The 14,704-nt window shown below is 37.2% G+C and overlaps 2 protein-coding genes across 5 annotated transcripts in view; one reads left to right on the forward strand and one right to left on the reverse strand.

The window, feature by feature from the left end:
- The window catches only part of METTL9 (methyltransferase 9, His-X-His N1(pi)-histidine), a 43,683-nt gene that overhangs the window by 3,846 nt on the left and 25,133 nt on the right, over window positions 1-14,704 (reverse strand). The gene's annotated exons all lie outside the window — the stretch shown is intronic.
- On the forward strand, window positions 123-7,967 carry IGSF6 (immunoglobulin superfamily member 6). The gene is made up of 6 exons (XM_069485980.1): window positions 123-422; window positions 2,809-3,171; window positions 5,303-5,409; window positions 6,088-6,138; window positions 6,501-6,581; window positions 7,755-7,967. The coding sequence occupies exons 1-6, from the start codon at window positions 356-358 to the stop codon at window positions 7,812-7,814; spliced, it is 729 nt and encodes a 242-aa protein (XP_069342081.1). The 5' UTR covers window positions 123-355; the 3' UTR covers window positions 7,815-7,967.

The raw sequence follows: 14,704 nt of genomic DNA on the forward strand, positions 1-14,704 counted from the left end.
AAGTTAAAGTACTGACTTTTCTGTCAGACAGTACTCCTTCCTGGGAATATGTTACATCCAAGTCAAAATCTCACCCAAAACAACTCACGCCTGTGGGGGTTTGTAAAAATCCATGAAAAAAAAAATAATCATACGCACATTTAGAAATGTGCTCCAGGCTAAAATCTCAACGTGAAATGGTTAAACCGGGTTACAAACCATCTTTACACAATTTCAAAAAGTTCCTGATTACAGTTCCTTAATAAGAGGTTCCTCTCTCTTCAGTTCTTTCTTTCTAAAAAGAGAAAGGAGGAAGAAAAAAGCCAACTCTCCTTTAAAATACGCACCCCCACGTCCCCCGCGCACACACACAGCAATGAGGACTGTGAACAGAGGCCACCTCGCTCTCCGTCTGCAAGTCAGTCTGATTCTCTTTTATGTCGGTAAGATTCTTTTCTTTCTCCTCCCCCATTTTATTTAAATCGACTGCTATTTTTCACCTAATGCATTTCTATTTTAAGCTCCTACAGAATAATTTTTAAATGTGTAACATTATGAAAGGTGTCTGGGGCGGTAAGTTCCCTTTTTCCCCACAGAAACAGGGAATCAAAGACTAACTGAAAAAAAAGTTTCACATTAACCTTGAAAATTCCTTCTGTTACGCTGCTTTAGAGAGCACCTCGCCAAACAAAAGGTTCCTAAAATCATGTATGTTAGTCATCAACAATTCCATTCCCATGCGGGCAAACTCGCTCTGCACACAGTAAGTACTAAACAGTATCTGCTGAGTATTTGCAAAGAACAATGTTTCTGTAAATTAAAGGTAACTGTTACCATAAAAAAAAAAAAAAAAAAAAAAGCCCAACATGACTCCTACAGAGAATAGCCGTCCTGTATCTTTTTAAAAATTCTGCCTATACCCATTTCCTCTCTATGAAAGAGAAAGTGTCTACTACATTATAGTTCTAATAATCTCAGATTTGCCCACAAAATTTGGATTATAGGGCAGGGAAGGGAGTACAAACTCTTAAAAGTAACTTTTTTCTCATCTGTAAAGAAAAACACCAAAATGTTAACAGTACAGTAATATTCTTCTTTCTAATAAGTATGTATTGTTTTTATAAAATATTTTATAATAATTACTGTTATTTTGAAGAAGAATCCTTATCATTTAGGAATGTATTTTGAAAGAAGCGTAGCTAAAATGGCGGGGGTTTGCTCTGAAATAATATGGGAGTGAGGGAGTAGATGGGGGGAGGAAACAAGATTAGGTTGAAGCCATGACAGTGGGGGGGGGTCGCTGTGCTCATCTGCCGTTTCTGCCTAAGTTTGAAATTTTCTATAATAAAAAGCTTTGTTTAAGTGTCAAAAATTAGTTCTCTACTTATTTTCTAATGCGGTTTTTAAAAATAGTAAAAAGAGTATTTTATTCCCTCCACCGAGGAGATAAACTTTCAACCTTTTCCGTGTTTAAAATACTATGTTTAACAACAACAACAACAAAAATCTAGAGTTCAAGACCAGCCTGGGCAACACAGCAACACCTCATCTCTAAAAAAAAAAAAAAAAATCCTATAGAATATGAGAATCCTTAAAGAGAAACTTTTCACAGGAGCAGGCTGTGGTGTGACATACCATCCAAACTTCTCTTTTCGGATAGTATGTTGCCTAACTGGTAGGGGGAGGGAACAGCAGTTTCCTCACAAGTCCCTGCTTCCATAGGAAACCACTGCAACTGGTTTTCTCCCACATACAAATCTCACAGAAGTTGGAAATAAGTAGAGATATGAAACTCCAAAGTTGCAAATACTTACTTTTACCCTGTGCTACTAGTTCTTAAAGGAAAGTGTTAGAAGTCAGCTTCTCTTTTTTTTTTTTTAATTTTTTAATATTTCTTTTATGGAGATGGGGGTCTCTCTGTGTTTCCCAGGCTGGCCTCGAACTCCTGGGCTCAAGCAAGCAATCCTCCCCCCTGAGCCTCTCAAACAGCTGGGACTACAGGCACATGCCATCGTGCCCAGCTCCTTAGCTTCCCTTTTAAAAACTTTATCTGACAGACAACTTGAGATTAAGATGGATCTGCAGTCAAGTCTGTGTTCTTTATCATAGCATTGTCAATCAAATAAGATAAATGCTACAAGGACCCACAAAGAGTATACCCGTGCCAGGAAGAAATCAAATCTGCCTAGCATGGCCTGGCTAGCTCAGCTGGCCTCTGCTCAGTAATCAAAGACATCGTAGCATGAGCCAGGGCTGGATCTCCACAGGTGTACACCTTGCCCTTTATCAAGTTTCCCAAAGGGACACCAGGCTCACAAAGAAACAACTGTGAATTGCCATGAATTCCTAGAGATCCCAACCCCCACAAAACGCCAAAATCGATACACTGCTCATGTGCTCAATCAGCGGCAGCAAGATTCGTTCAAGGAGCTTTGATACAGGTCACCACAGTGAAAACAGCAATCCTGTGAGGCGAGGGGTACAGATGAGGAAGCAGGCTGGGAGATTACGTGATCTGCAGATCAAAGGAAAGCTTGTAGGTAGCAAGAATGTACACCTGGACCCCAAACTTCTGATTCCAGATACGCTGCTACCTCTCAGGGGCCATCTTCAGGTAACCAGACATCACACAAACCAGCAGGTAAACGTCAGAAACACGGGGAGTTAGGACAAGTGAGGACCACTGGTGTCTATTTGTATAGTCTTGTTTGCACTGGGAGTAAGGTAAGAAAATGGCTGGATTTCCTAGCCAGAAAATATAAGTAAAATAAAAGCACAGGCAAAGTGAGGTGAGAAGCCCACTAAACCACCATCTGCTTCCTCCCGCAGGTGCTGTGGGTGCCTGTACTGTCTCGGTCACACAACCACATTACCTAGAGGTGGACTACACCACTCACAAGGCTGTCACCATAGAGTGTAACTTCTCTGCAACTGGATGCCCTTCAGAGCATCCAACAAGCCTGTGGTTTCGCTACGGCACGCACCGGCCTGAGAACCTGTGCTTGCACGGATGCACAAATGAAGCAGACAAATTCACGGTGAGGGAAACCCTGGCAAAAAACCAAGTTTCCCTCACTGTGAACAGAGTGGCTTCAAATGACAGTGCAATTTACATCTGTGGAATAGCATTTCCTAGTGCACAGGAACCCAGAGCTAAGCAAACTGGAGAAGGGACCACGCTGGTAGTAAGAGGTCAGTCCATTTGGCTTTATTTCAATGCACCCTTGCATTCTGCTCAGACCTTTACAATCGTTACAGAACTTACTCACATGCAAAAACCATGAGATAAATTTGCTAATTTAATACCCTAGCCAGTGAGGGGCATGCATGATCTCATCACAAGTCGCCATGAGATTTGGATTAAAGAACTACTCCAACCCCACCTCCCAACATCCACGGACACAAAGTCAGTGGTATGCAGTTGCTATATTCTCTCTCAATATCCAGATTTTACTGGTGAAGGCTAACCAATCACTTTCATCCTTTCTGTATATTACAATGGTTTGGTGTAATGTACCAAAGGAAACTTGTGATGAGAAACTATCAGCTTTCTTAGGACCTGATCTGGTATTGCACCACTTAGAACAAAGCACTAGAGAAACATAAATGATCAATACATTGGACTCAGAGAAAATATGCCTCACGGAGAATTAGTACAAAGTTGGAGAGAAGCCACTGGAAGATCCCTGAGCCTTCCCACTCTACCTGGATAACAAAGAACTGAGAGTGACGGCTCTGGCTTCCTGAGATTTGCTAAAACCCGTGACAATTCCTCACCCAAGTTGAGGGCATCAAACCTAGCTAAATCCTATCAGTAATCTCACCAAGTCATTCCTTGACTAGTCAGAGATTAAGAAATTTCAGAGGAAAAGTTTCACATGATTCTAGGGGAAGAAAGAGAGCAGCAGTAACTCCTTGCCATTTTAGGGTCTCTTCCCTTAAAAAGGACTCTGGTATGATGGGCACTGAAATCATTAAAACAGAAGCTCAAAATCAACCAGCCCTTTAGTTTTAAAACAGGACTCTGAGGATCTGAGATCGTCCAGTATCATAATTGCTGCTTTTAACTCCCAGGGATGTTCTAAAGGGCTCTGAATATTTGAATGTCATTTAACCTTATTCTCACCTATAAGATAAATTACAAATGAGTTAATTTACACAAATCACTTTTAATAGTGCTTACTATATAGCAAATACTCAGTAAACATTAGCTACTGGTAGTAAAACACACACATGACAACTTTAGATATTTATATGTCTCATTGCATTAGCCTTCTATAGAAAAATGTTAGTCAAAAGGAAAAACAGCTTGTAAAGAGATGAAGGTCTTTACAACTGCAAGGCTTCTATGAAGAGAGTCTTCTCTGTGAGCAGAAATGAAGGTTTTGTTACGAAGGCATGGCAACTTCCTGCCTTTTCTATATAGAGCTCCTAATTTAGCACTGAAACTTTTTCTTTCAAAGTTGTATAGATGTGGTTAATTCATTAGTTTCACAAATAAAAATGTACATTGTATAAACTGAGTTCACAGGATAAGCATCTATGGGATATTTAGTTTGAAAGTACAGGTTATTCAGATAATAATTACACATGTAATTGTATTATGTACTTCAAATAATCAGATACTTGAAGATATGGCATGTCACTTAATTCTTACCTAGAGCACAGGACATTTTCTACAAGGACAGAGAAATTCAGAATGTGAAAATGGATTCAATAATTCTGCTTCCAGAACTTTATTATTACATAAAGAAAGAAGAGTATATGTACCAATATCAACACCTGTCTTTTAAGCAAGCAATGCTTGCTTACAATGCATGCTCTTAGCAGGTTCTTTTATAGACTGCGCTATTCAGCTATGTACATTAAACAGTTCCAGGTTATAAATGTCAGCATTAACAATACAGGTGGAAAATGTCTTAACCACGTAAGCAGACTCTTGATAACACTTGTACAGCATTTCTACCGAAAGAAATTTTAAATGCCCTTGAACAAACTGTCTTGAAATGTTCATCTAACTTCAAGTAATGCTTTATATAAAAAGAAATTCTTAGCATTATGACAAATGGTTGAATGAATTTTCAATTTTTAAAAATGAGTAATGCTTTTGGTATAATATATTAAAGAACCGATGAAGTGACTTTAACTATCACATACTTGACTGTCTTTTGATTCAAGAAACCCTGAACAAATTTTTGTATGAATAGGCAAGCAGAGTAAGCTCACGTTTCACCTCTAACATGCAGCATCAATTATACGTTATATACGTATTTGCAAGAATATGCTTCAATAGTGACTATTTGTTTCTGTTTCTGTAATTAAGAAATTAAGCCTCTCAGCAAGGAACTGCAAAGTTTCCTGACAGCTGTCCTGTCCCTGCTCTCTATCTACATCATTGGTGTGTGTGTCGTCTTCATAGTCCTCTCCAAAGTAAGTCACATTTTCTTGCACTGATTTCCCTATGGCCTTGAAGGTTATCACAAGGAAGATAATTTCCGTCTCTCCACAACGTGTGAGCCTCAGAAAATAGTTCACCTGATTAATATCTTCCTTTGCATCTGCAGGGACCACCACCTGCAGGAGAGGGCTGTAGAAGGAGGCATAAATTCTCATTACTGAAATGATTAACCAGGGTACACAATTTACAGTGTGTTCTCTTTAAAGCCCATTAATATAGAGAACCATCTTCTATGCTATCTTTCTGCTGCCCGAGTGAGGGGTGGGGAGGTAGGAGTGGGATATCATTGTTATATATGAAAGCCCTAAGAACAGTCTTTAAGAACAAAAAAGGGGTTAATGAAGAGACTAGAAGCTGCCTCAAAATGTTCAAAAAAGGCCTAAAGCTACTGAGAAAGAACATCTTTTGGCTGAACATATGTGGTAAGAGGGGGTATATACGTGTTGTGGTATGATTACTATAAATCCTACAATCAACATCAGTTTGATTAATTAATTTCTTAATGGAATAAAAGCATCTCAGAAATGATAAAAATGATCTCTTATTATATATCATTTAAATATTAAGATAGTTTAATCTTATTATGGTATGAGATTATCTGCCACAATTATGAGTGTATAAAATGTTTTATATACTTTTCTTCTTAGCAGTCAAAATCTAACACTCTAAGAAACAAAGAAACAAAAGAAGATTCCCAAAAGGTAAAGATCAACACTTGCAAAATATTTTTAAAATTGTGGCTGGTTGTTAACTATTTCAAATCTGAAATATTTTAAGAAACACAGAGAATATCATGGTAACTTTTCAACCATAAACATTAATGTTTTCTTATTGTTGAGAAACTCAAAAATAATATAATCTCAAGTGGTAAACTGATTTAAATTTGACAGTTCTCAACCATAAATTCTATTTAATGTATTTAAAAAGAGTTAACTGTAGGTATAGGTGGGGGCATAGTTTCTCAGACTGGTGGCAGTAAAGACAGAAAAAGTTTTGATGATGTGCAACCAATCATTGCTAATAGTCCTCAAAGAAAGATATTTTTTCTCATTTGTATTTACAGAAGAAGAGTGCTCGGCGTGTTTTTCAGGAAATTGCTCAAGAACTATACCATAAGAGATATGTGGAAAGAAGCCAACAACCTGTAAGTGTAAAATATCAAAAAAAAGGTAACACAGATATAAAACATGTCTGAAAAAACTAAGCTGCCAACATGTTTTCCTTCAGAAGAGTCCAAAAGGGGACTTTCACATAAAACGCATTTTTGTACAGAACCTATTTTGATAAACACATAACAAAGAACACCTGATACTGTATTAAATAGCCCCAGGCTCGTATCTTAGTGACATGGAAACTCTCATAAACACACTGGATGTAGGCAATGTTTTCAAAATAGATAAGGATGCTTTAAAAGCTACTTTGTACAGTATCTTGCATGCAGTAGCAGGCGTTACATAGATGTTGCAAACATTTGTGAATCAAATTATGAAGAAAAAAATTACTTGTTACTGATAAGGCAAAAATAAATTCACATTAGAAAAGATGCAGTTAATGAGATAAAAAATGAGTATTTCGTCAGTCTTTGGAGTTGGATTGATAGGAAGAATACACCCATATTATCTAATACGTTCTGACAGTGTTTCTCTAAAGTGCTATATAAACAAGTTTTTCAAACAAGATGCTGTTTTAGAGCTAGTAGAACAGATACTTGGTTTCCATGATGCATGATTAGATAGCTCAAATTTAAACTAAAATGTATACAATGTAAATTTATATACTAGTAAAACTATTTTCTTCTAAATAGCAGCCAAGAGGCAAATGCAACAGGAGACTGATATATGTTTTTTTTTTAATCTAAGTTTTAAAAAGGATTTTTTCCAAGGGCAGAATATTGTCCAAGCAGTCATTTTATCCTTCAGTGTATATACAAAATACATAAATATGATGGATGATCTAATTACCTAAGATGCCACGCTGAATAATTATAAATGCCTGTGCACACTTTTTTCTTACTGAGGCTGAGGCATCTTTTTCAACAAAGAGGCAAAGGTAAGTGGCCTGAAGGCAGGCCTAGAAGTAAGAATTGTAAAGTTCCAAGCCAGGGTTTTGACAATGGCAACCGAACAGGAAAATTATTTTTCAATTCCCACATCCTACTCTAAATGCATATAGAGAAGATGGTAACCTGACCTTTAAGAATACCGTAAGGGTACTTAGTACCCAGAATGCAAGATGACATAATGGCTTCTGTGTTGCTTGGAGGATGACATCATTGGTTACCATAACCTTAAACATGGTTTGCTATTTACTATTGCAGGAGAAAGACAACAACACTTATGAAAACAGAAGAGCACTTTCCAACTATGAAAGACCATAGAAACATTTTAATTTTTAATTAAGTCACTGAAAACCCAACTCCAGAAGCTATGGCAGTGTTAATGGACATACACTCAACAGGTCTTAAAAAACACAATCAAAGGTAAACGGAAAAGACAACTGTCTGGAAAGAAGATGCCAGAGTATAAGGAAACTGTTACTAATAGTAACCACCAAAATACTAAAACCCAACAAAAAACAACTGAAAAATGCTTTCCTAATTTGCCAAGAAAATTCTAAGCAGCCTAACATTTTCAAAAACTTTTATAACATGTACCCTAAGTTGGTTTCAGTCAACATATATGTGATGACTGCTACCCTGAAGATTTGAAGTCAAACCCCACATGCCTCAATCTTGAGTGGAAGAATCATCTTTCTGGGTTGTGGAAATGATGGGACAATTAGAATAAGTTGGGAGGGAGCAAAGTGCCAAAATATGAGTCAGAGAAATTCATTTTGAAAAGTCCTTAGCATGAAAATTATTTCCTCTGATACAATAGTGGGGCAATGGTATAATGCACGTTTGCCTGCCAGGGTATGCAAAATAACTCACATCATGCTACCAGCAAAAAGTGAAAATAGAGATTAGAATAAGAAAATAAAAGCCAAAATAAAGAAAATCCAAAGCAGGTTAAACAGAACAAATAAGCCACAACTGACTCTAGATGTCAGTGTTGTGCCTAATAAACAGCACCAGGGCGGGCATGTGCAGCATTGACTTTACGAGTATATTTGCAATACTGATTTTTAACAAATTTAGGAGGTTAATATCAGATAGGGGGCTGGGTACAGCAAAGATATTTATGGAATTCATTACCACTTCACTAAGAAAACATGATACGGATTGCTCTTTGAAAGCTACTTTGATATAAAAAATCTAAAGCGCCCACAAGAGTGCATTCATTATTAAACATGAATTACAATCTACTATGTTTATTTCATTAAAGTGTTTCTTTTAAACTGGTATTAAATGAGACATATTCTTTTTAAAACCTAGAAAAAATTTTAAAATATTCTAAGATCCCTTTGAAATCATTTTGCATTGATGCACTTAAATCAGTGATATCAAACCCTTCTGATCACGTGTCCAGAAAAATGCAGAGGAGAGGAGGGAGTATGTAACCTCATTTTATTTGTATGTGCGTGTACATGTGTGTGCACATGTATATGTTACATATGTGTGCTGTGTATAGTGTATGTGTGGCTATGTATGTTTGTATCTTATATAGAAAAACAGAAATTAAACAATGGCATCAACAGCAATATAAATAGAAATGCTAATATTTTCTTCCTATATTCAAAAATAAATTGTCTTGTGTACTCTCTGGGGTGTATAAGCCCACACTTTGAGACCACTGGCTCAGGTGAAATGAATGAACTTCTAAACCAGATTGTAAAAACATTGGCAAGCACTAATTCCATCTAGATGAATAGAAGTGTTGAATTAGACCCCATTTACTTTCCATTTCTGGGAGTCATTACATTTTGGTACTTAATTCCAGAGCTGAAAATACGCTGTTCTTTGTGTAGCTAACAAGGAGACAAAATCTCTAAGATGAACTAGTATTTGATTCAGAATGTGCCTTTCCCAAATATAAGGATTGTGTTTCAAAGATTGATTTTTAAGGGATCCACTTTCCAAAAGAAAGGAGTTCTATTTGTCTAAGTCATGTGTAAGAGTGTCTGATGTATACATAATATTCATTTATTCATCCACCAAGCCAACAATATTTGTCGAGTACCACATTAGTATACAATCAAAGGCCTCTTCTGCACATTATCCTTGGGTCACACAACTCGCCCTACCCTACCCCCGGATCTTGTTCACACCCTCATGCTTTTGAGTGTGCTCTTCCCCTCTGCCTGGTAAAATGCTGCAGATTACAAACAAAGCTCAAATGTCAGCCCCAGCATGAAACCTTCCCTAATTCCCCCAACATTTAACTGAACTTTCTTTCTCTAACCCTATGGTACTTCATCATATTTCTTATCACACCATCCTGCCATTATCTCTTTACATCTATTTTCGCATTACTCTGTGTTTTAAGAGTAGAAGCACAATTCCCATTTATCTTTGTATTTCCACTGCCTAGCACTACCTGGTACGTAGTAGGCCTTCAAATGTGTTTATATAAAAATGCAACTGAACAATGTTTCTATGGAAAAATACCCTTTCAACATGCCAACTGAGACGTGTGGCACACTTCACTTCTTAGCCATCGCCCTCACCCCTTTCCATATAGACTGTTCATTGAATCCCTAACACTATTAATTTTCCTGCTATCTGAGCATCCAGAAGAATATTCTCTGGAGAAGATTAAGCTATAGTTTTCTGATTAGATTTGAATTTCCCATGACAATGAAAAGTGAATAACACTGAAACAATTTGTTTTATTACTAGTTTGGGCTGCTATAACAAATTACCACAGACTGGGTGGCCTATAAACAACAGAAATTTACTTCTCACAGTTCTGGAGGCTGGAAGTCTGAGATTAGGATGCCAGAATGGTTGGGTTCTGGTAAGGATCCTCTTCCCAGCTGCAGACTGCTGACCTATTATACGCTCACGTGGCAGAGAGCGGGAGAAGCAAGGTCTCTCAGAACTCTTATAAGTGTACTACTCACATTCATGAGGCTCCGTCCCCAGCTAATCTTAATTACCTCCCAAAGGCCTCATCTCCTAATGCCATCACAATGGGGGGAGAGAGAGGTTTCAACACATGAATTTGGGGGGATGCAAACATGCAGTCCATAACACAACTTTAACAGGGAAACAGAGAGGTGTTCTAGTGTCTACACACCCTCTAGACAAGAGTGCTTAAACCACATGCCAAAAGATGCTAACAGGATTTTTAAAATAAGTAATTTGTTTTTCATACTGTGTTAAGTCTTGAGAGAATCTGAAATCCTGGCTATTAGGCAGACAGTTAAGGCTCTGTGGCATCAATTAACATAAAACAATGGAGAATGCACAGACTTTGAGAAAAAGTTAAAATGCAGAAAGAAGACTTCAAATTCTGATTATTAAGAGTTTCAGACAGATCTAAAAGATACAATTATTTCAATCTGAAAAACTGTGAACAAGTAGAATCAATAAAGCCATAACTAACGAAGTAATAGAATAGGATAGAATGAAATAAATCTAACATTTATTAAATACCAATAATGAGACAGACACAGCTGGGCACTGCCGTATATGTTAGATGATTTAATTCTCACAATAAGTCCCAGAGTAGGTATTAGCCCCCTTTTTTTTTTTTTGCAGATGAAACACTAAGATCAATGAGAGGCTCAAGTAATCCATATTTCAAACAGGGGTCAGCCCCCAAAACCCAAGGTCTTTCCACAAAACAGTTCTGCCAGAGTCTTGCTTATTTCTATTTAGGCTGATGAGAGCTTTAAGACTTTAATGTTTAATTTAATCAGACCAGTGGCCCCAGAAGAAAGTAAGAAAGTTGCCACAGGGCTTCACCACCCAAAAAGCACAGGCCTAGACAGTTGACAAGAGAATTCTACCAAACTTTCAAAGAACAGAATATAGAGCATAATGTTCCGTATTATTTTTCACAACATCAGAACACTGATATCAAAACATAACAAAAGATAATATCTGCCCTCCATATAAATCACATAAATAAAAAAATGATCGGGTGCAGAACAAATATCATTATCAGTAATATTAATGCTCCTATTCTTATTTTGAATTTTTGTAAATAGAATCTAGTGATGCATTTAAAGAAAAAAAAGACTATCAGCTGGGCATAATGGCTCACACCTGTAATCCCAAGCACTTTGGGAGGCCAAGGCAGGAGGGTTGCTTGAGCCTAAGAGTTCAAGACCAACCTGGACAACATAACAAGACCCCATCTCTACAAAAAATAATTTTAAAAATTAGCTGGGCATGGTGGCACACAACTATAGCCCCAGCTACTCTAAAGGCTGAGGCAGAAGGATCGCTTGAGCCCAGGAGTTTGAAGCTGCAGTGAGCTACGTTCACGCCCCTGAACTCTAGCCTGGGTGACGGAGTAAAACCCAGTGTCTAGGAAGAAGTAAAAAAAAGAAAAAAAAAAAAATTACTATTGAGTTTAAGCCCAGAAATCAACGGTGGAGAGAGAGAGACAGATATCTGAAAAGAACTATTAATTTCCGAAGTCAAGGAAGGAAAAACAATATTACCATCCTCCACAGATGTTGAAAACTTAAGTGACAAAATTCCTGATTTTTCAAGCTCTTAATAAAACAGGATTTTAAAAACGTACTATCTCAAGCCAAACAACATCGAACTCAAGTCAAAAAAATAGCATAATATTTAAAGTAGAAATATTTTCATTAAAGTTAGAAATAAGACAAAAATGTCTGCCAAATGCTGGTATCTCAGGGCATCAACAGGGCCCTCCCCAAGTAAAGCTGCACACTGCGGCAGCGTGCTGCTGAGTCTTAACACCCAGCCTGGAGAAGGGGGAGGCCATCGGTAGTGTTCACCAATTTCCATGGTATAAATACGTGGTCAATTTCCACACTAGCCACCTTTAACAACCTGTTCACTAAATTCCTACCAACGGAACAATCAGCTACCATGAGCCAGTCCCAGTCGCTCCAGCATCTTGCTGCTTACATCAGACGGTGAGGACACAGGAAGCACTGGTAAGAAATACTGTCTCAGATACATTTAAGCAGAAAAAGGCAACAGAAGTATTTATAATGGGCTTCTATCTGTATAAATAATTTCTTAATGTACATACATACTTATATTTGCGTAGACTATCCCTTGAAGAATATTTAAGATACCTGAACAAGATTGTGGAACTGGAGTGGATGAGAAACTTTTCATTGTACACCCTGCTGCAAGCTGCTTGAACTTTTACCCTGAATTACTTTTTAATAAAAATCACAATTTTGAAAAATTAAATGTCATTACATTTTCATTTTTATAATGTAATTCTTTTTCTTGATCACATACTTTTCCTTTTTTTTTAGCACTTAAAACAATTCCGAATATCCAGATGGATGACAGCTTTAAGGCTAAACATGTCCAATTTAACTAGACCAATGACCCCAGGAAAAAAGTGATAAAGTTGCCAAAGGGCTGTATAAATAGTTCTTTAATGTACACATAGACTTGTATTTGCATAGACTATCTCACTAGATTTAACAACCCCTAACCAAAACTGGGCCAGTAAACCAAATAAACTATATTAATGGATTAGAAAGATGCATTTTTGCATTTTGTTTTTTCCCAAATTAACCTAAGTAACAAAATTGTTGTGGTTCCACTTCAAGACATTTACCAAAAAAATTACGCAAGTAATCATTTCACCTACAGCAACTGCTTTTTGTTAAAAAATAAATTAAGCCAAAAAATAAATTAAGCAAAGCACACTCAGATATCCTTAAAACAGTGCCGGTATTCATGAATTCACACAGCAAGACCATTCTGTACCTCCCACTCCTCACAGTTTCACATGAAAATCATCAGGATCTAATTAGTGACTTAGAGAAAGGAAGCAATAATAGAGTGCCGTGGAGCAGTCTGCAAAATTTATAGGTCACTAAAGGTCACCCATAGCAACAAGGCTTCTTGTCTCAGGTTTGCAATGTGTCACATGCCAGAATCCTTAGACTCAACAGGCAGCTCTGTACATCCACAATCAAGGAGCTTGTTTTCAATCCTTAGTGGAGAGTGCCCTCTTGTCTAGTTTGACTTCCTTTCCATTTTTAGTGTCAGAAACACAAGGAAATAGAAGTCGTGGTTAGACTGATGTTTCTTCCCCCTGCTCTTCCACCTCCTGCTATGTCAGGAAGTAGCGTTAAAGTTCTATCCTGTGGTTGCCCAACAGGACACAGGAAGCCGGGACCTTACAAACTGATGACTAGTGAGTGCGATGAAGAGAGATGGAGCTGAGGCTTAATTACGCAGGGAATAGCACTGAAATAAGATCAGGTTGCTGCATCACCAAGGAGGACATTTACTAGACTTTTTTCACTGTGTAACATATATGGACATATATGATATATGGACACACACTTAAAGCAGTTTTTTTCTTTACCATGACAAACTATTCAACAACAGGAATGTAATATAACATGGGAGAGGGGACATCTGTTCTATCTGTTCTCTTCCACGTCTCAAGAATTCCCCATTTTCCCCACCATCAACACAAATCTCAAACCATTTGGCAAATGTTAAGACAAGCATTAAATCTGAAGAGACTAAGACCTGGGGGCTGGGGGGAATAAGGACAAGAAGAAACTAAGGAGCAAGCAAGTGGTAACACAAATCCATACAGAACATGGTTACAAGAAACATGGGCGTTATTCCTTAAGACAGAGATTTTCATGGTATTCGATAACTATGACACTTGCAAAATAGTGTTGGATTCCTTAAAAATGTCTGTGAGCTCTTAAGTTTTTAAAGCCAAGGTCAAACTAGGTAGTAGAGAGAAAAACTAAAGATTTTTAAATAGTAACATGTATTACTTATACAATAAATAATTTTATATTAATATATATTAACTTACAAAATTGCAAAGCAGACTTAAAGTAACTTTCAAGATGACCTAAAATACACATAAGCTAACTGTCATACTAATTATAGTAAATAGGAAGTGATAGGAAATCAATCCATTTCTTCGAATGTATTCTTCATTCAGTATTTTGAAGAGCAAGACCATGCAATCAAAAACTCAAACTTTACACACAGAAATGATACATGCTAGAACGTAAATGGTCTTCAAAAGAGAAAAACAGATAACAGCATTTATCATTTTTATAGTCTGGGACAAGAGATGCAAAATGCAAAACAAAACAGCCATGACATTCAGCAAGTATGTGAGTAGATTAAAAGGCATCATTTATTGCTTACTGCAGTTTATAAGCTAATATAGAAATGGT

The sequence above is a fragment of the Eulemur rufifrons genome, chromosome 14, assembly GCF_041146395.1.
Source record: "Eulemur rufifrons isolate Redbay chromosome 14, OSU_ERuf_1, whole genome shotgun sequence".
Lineage (NCBI taxonomy): Eukaryota > Metazoa > Chordata > Mammalia > Primates > Lemuridae > Eulemur > Eulemur rufifrons.